Below are 4,366 nucleotides of genomic sequence, written 5' to 3' on the forward strand. Positions count from 1 at the left end.
ATTATTATTATTATTATTATTATTATTATTATTATTATTATTATTATTATTATTATTATTATTATTATTATTATTATTATTATTATTATTATTATTATTATTATTATTATTATTATTATTATTATTATTATTATTATTATTATTATTATTATTATTATTATTATTATTATTATTATTATTATTATTATTATTATTATATTATTATTATTATTATTATTATTATTATTATTATTATTATTATTATTATTATTATTATTATTATTATTAATATTATTGTCATTGTTATCATTATTATTATTACTATTATTATTATTAGAAATTGAAAGTGGAAAAAGGGGAAGGTGAATGAATGAACAAAATTGAATGTTATCATTGACAAACGAAAAATAAAACCGAAAAAAAGTACCAGAATTTTTTCTTTCTTTTTTTTGTATATTGCTGTACACTGAAGCATAACAATGTACCAGATCTGATTCTACCATCCTGAATTAATCATTCAGACATGATGTTGTTAAACATTAAATTGAATTAAAATTGCCAAGACATTGTTGATCAAAAATATGACATTGTTAAACAAAAGGCAAATAGATTAAGGATAAAAGTAAAGAAAATTTTGCGCTAAATATGAAATTATAAAGCTTTGTTGCCGAGTTCAAAGGTCGAAATTAGATCATTAAGCAAGGTCACCCTCTTCATCTCTTTCGAATATTAATATAGTTATTGAGGATTATATTAAAAAAAAAAAAAAAGTTTACTTCTACATCTAACTCCAATACTTTTTCATTTCTTCTGCATACATGATGATGATGAACAAGTAGTGACATTCATATTTTCTAGATTGTAACCTATCATCAGTTATCATTCATTTCGGATAACATTGTCTATTAAATTCTGCACGATTTTGATAAGGTGATAAGAGCAAAAAATGCTTTGTAGATTGTAATCATTATAATTTGGTGAAGTATAATGAACATAATACTGTCAATTTTTAGAGATAGCATATAAAATGAAGCTTGATATAGCACTGATATGATTTAATCACTAACAATTTGTCTATTGCTGGTATGGTTAATTGATTTCATACAATTGTAACTAATTTTATTTCAAATATAAGACGAAATAGAAAAGTCAAAAAAAAATGAAACTTTTTTTTTTGTCGAATCATTCTATAACCACATTTTATCTACAACTTTATTATTTCACTAAAAGGATGAAAATTTGTAAGATTCTTAAATTTTGTAATTCAAAATTTTAAACTTATGAAAGTCAAAGGTCAAGTTAGTTGTTACTTAAATACTTGAAATTCTTGAAGAGTTGAACAGAGTTTCGAAATTTTGACGTGATGTTATATTTAATTACTTTATTTTTTGACGTAATATTATGTTTAATCACGTGTTTGGCGTACTTTTAATTCGATGAAACAGTTGATACATTGTTTGAACTCAACGTAAAAACTTTTTTCAAAAGTTCCACATAGACATAAAACTGAAAAGACCACTGAAACAGAAAGTTTTCATAGGAGGGAGTATTGCACCGAGGAAGATGCCGGAAGATGTTGGTAGCTTTATCGCAAGATGAGATGAGAGGGAGGTGTTTTATGTTTATGTATGTTTGGATTATTTTAGTTATTACACTAGAACTAGACTGTTTCAGTTAGGTATAATAATCTGAGAATTGGAATTATCATCCTGAACAGAAAAACCGGTCATCATACACCGATATATGTGAAGTATTCGTGTGTTTCCGGTATTCAGCAGATCTTTATTAGTGGTGTCACATAATTGTTAGTTACACTGCAAGTATTTCTGGCAATTTTAACAAATTTAAATATGTTCGAGAATTTGTATATGGTAGTAAATTCTTTGAAAATTTACTATTTAATTCGAGTATTGTCGTTACTAGTTAAATGTTTCTTCGTACTAATATTTCATTTGTATCACTATTTAACAACGTTGTTAAGTTTAATTTAATCCAAAGATTGTCTGAATTTTTGAAGAAAATTTCGAAATTCAAAATATTATGCTATATGTATACGTTAAAGCAACATGAATAATAACACATAAAGAGTCAAATAATTGCTATAAAATATGAAATGTGATATTTGTGGAATAATTTACTATCCAATTTTTTAAATATCTTCCAGAAATATACGTATAATGGAGGCGAATCGAGCGGAAGCGCAGCGTTGTGTGGATATAGCACGTGATGCATTACGAGGAAAAGATAGCGCAAAAGCTGTTAAATTTTTACACAAAGCCACCAAGTTAGATCCTACGATGGATATAAAATGTTAGTTAAAGAAGAAGAAATGAAAATTTTACGAAAACATCATTACCGGTTTTCTCTGTATGGCAATGTATAAGTTGGAAAAAAAAAACCCTCGAAAAATGGATGACACATTTTGAGGCACATCTTGTAATGAACCATAATTGATATGATAACTGTCTTGCTGGTATTCACTTATGATGACGGGGACTTTCTTCAGGGACTTGCTATGTTGCATTCCGAATTCCCTGGTCATCTTTTTCAAATGTTACTGCACTTGGATTCTTTCAGGAGGGAAATATGAAGTTAGTTCAACTAGAAGAAAGAAAATTTTAATTGTCAGTTGGACTGCGGTATATCTGTCACATTTGCAGCTTCATTTCATCAGAGCTTCAATTATTTCTACATACGCTGGTACATGGACTGTGAATCTCTTAAGAATCTGTATAGATGGCTTAATTCAGGACAGAGTGCTGAAGTTGAAATGTAGCAAGTTGTATGGAAGCCAATAAAATAATTATCTAGTAACTAGTAATGTACTCTTAAATTGCTTATGTTTTGCAGATTTATTAAAAAAAGCGCAAACACTAAATGATGATGATGAGGAAGGTGATTATCATGCAACAGGAACGGATACTGGTTATGGACATTACGATCAGTATGAAGCAGACTCGGATATTCGAAGTCGGCGGACGCAGTTTCATGCTGAAGGTAATCAGTCAGCCATGAATGGTGAAAGAGGTTGCCCAGATGGAGGTATAATGCCTTGCTTTATCTTGAAATATATTTAGAATGAATGATTTTAAGAAAACGATTGGCGGGTCAGTGTAAATAGGGGAAAAGACTGCTGTGGATCCGAGTTTTTTGCTGTCAGACCTATACATACGCTCGATGCAGTGAACAAGTGGATATTCGTATAATAATTAAATGATCAAAGTTAAAATTCCATATAATAAGTAGAAGCAGATGTATTTCTTTCGTATATTTTAGCTGATGAAGGCTCATCGTCAAGTGCAACTGAAGCAAAACAGAGGGCTTCACGTTCACGTTCATCAGCTCGACCAAAGCTTGGTGTTCATTATACGAAAGAAGAGTTGGAAATTGTTGAAAGGTGTGGGAACTTCGTTCGAATGTGTGCTGGGAATGTCGCGCGATTTTAAATCCATTTACTAATAAGTAATCGGGTTGTAAACTACAAAATAATTGAGGAGTTTCGGATCGACAATTACCAAATTGTCATGAGTGCTCTACATGAGTATACATGAGTGCTACATGAGTGTACATGAGTGCATGAGGTATACATGAGTGCTCTATTTTCGAAATTTCATTCGAATTTTGTTTCAGAATACGGCATTGCAAAGATTATTACGAAATACTAAATCTTAAGAAAAATGCAAAGGAATCGGACCTAAAAAGGGAATATCGTAAGCTAGCATTACAACTTCATCCCGACAAATGTCGTGCACCAGGTGCTACCGAAGCTTTTAAAGGTAAACTTTATATACAATTAATAAATTAATAGGCTTCGCATGATTCGCAGTCAAAATTACGTGAAGGTTATCGCAGCGTTTACATCGAAAGGGTTAGGCATACGTCGCATTGTACTACTGTTATTTATAAAACACTTCATTTTCGATCATGGATTTTAACGGTGATTATTATATTTCCAGTTTGTTGTTATAACTTTGAAAACTTGTTGTAGCTCTTGGCAATGCTTATGCGGTTCTTTCTAACAAAGACAAGCGTGCTCAGTATGATCTCTACGGTGCTGAAGGACCACGAAGACGGACTAGTCAATATGAGGATGAATTTAGCGAATATGATTATGGCAGGGGTTTTGAAGGTTTGTCGCTTTTCACATATCAAGTAAACTGCTAAAAACTATTGCTTTTAGGAGATCGTTTAGTTCTATTACTTATATTTAAGGAGTTAAAGTGTCGAATGTATTTGTCCTCTTGAGAAATTCATTGCTATCTAGTTAACGTACGTCGTTTCCTGAGTATACCATAGTATACCGCACACGTAGTTACCCTACGAACGCTTCTATGAGGTAGTAATAATTTGATTTATAGCGGAATTTACTCCGGAAGAGATTTTCAAC

The 4,366-nt window shown here is 30.5% G+C and overlaps 1 protein-coding gene across 2 annotated transcripts in view; it reads left to right on the forward strand.

The window, feature by feature from the left end:
* Positions 1-2,137: 2,137 nt before the first annotated feature.
* LOAG_18464 overlaps positions 2,138-4,366 on the forward strand; it is a 3,906-nt gene continuing 1,677 nt past the window's right edge. Inside the window, exons 1-4 of one of the 2 annotated variants that reach the window (XM_020451124.1) lie at positions 2,138-2,289; positions 2,830-3,021; positions 3,256-3,376; positions 3,610-3,755. In XM_020451124.1, coding sequence (XP_020305116.1) covers positions 2,157-2,289; positions 2,830-3,021; positions 3,256-3,376; positions 3,610-3,755 — 592 coding nt within the window. In that variant the 5' untranslated portion in view covers positions 2,138-2,156. Of the gene's footprint in view, positions 2,290-2,735; positions 3,022-3,255; positions 3,377-3,609; positions 3,756-4,366 lie in introns of those variants that run through there. The other variant, XM_020451125.1, reaches the window with a different exon arrangement.

Source organism: Loa loa (assembly GCF_000183805.2).
Source record: "Loa loa unplaced genomic scaffold supercont3.324, whole genome shotgun sequence".
NCBI classification, from domain to species: Eukaryota; Metazoa; Nematoda; class Chromadorea; order Rhabditida; family Onchocercidae; genus Loa; species Loa loa.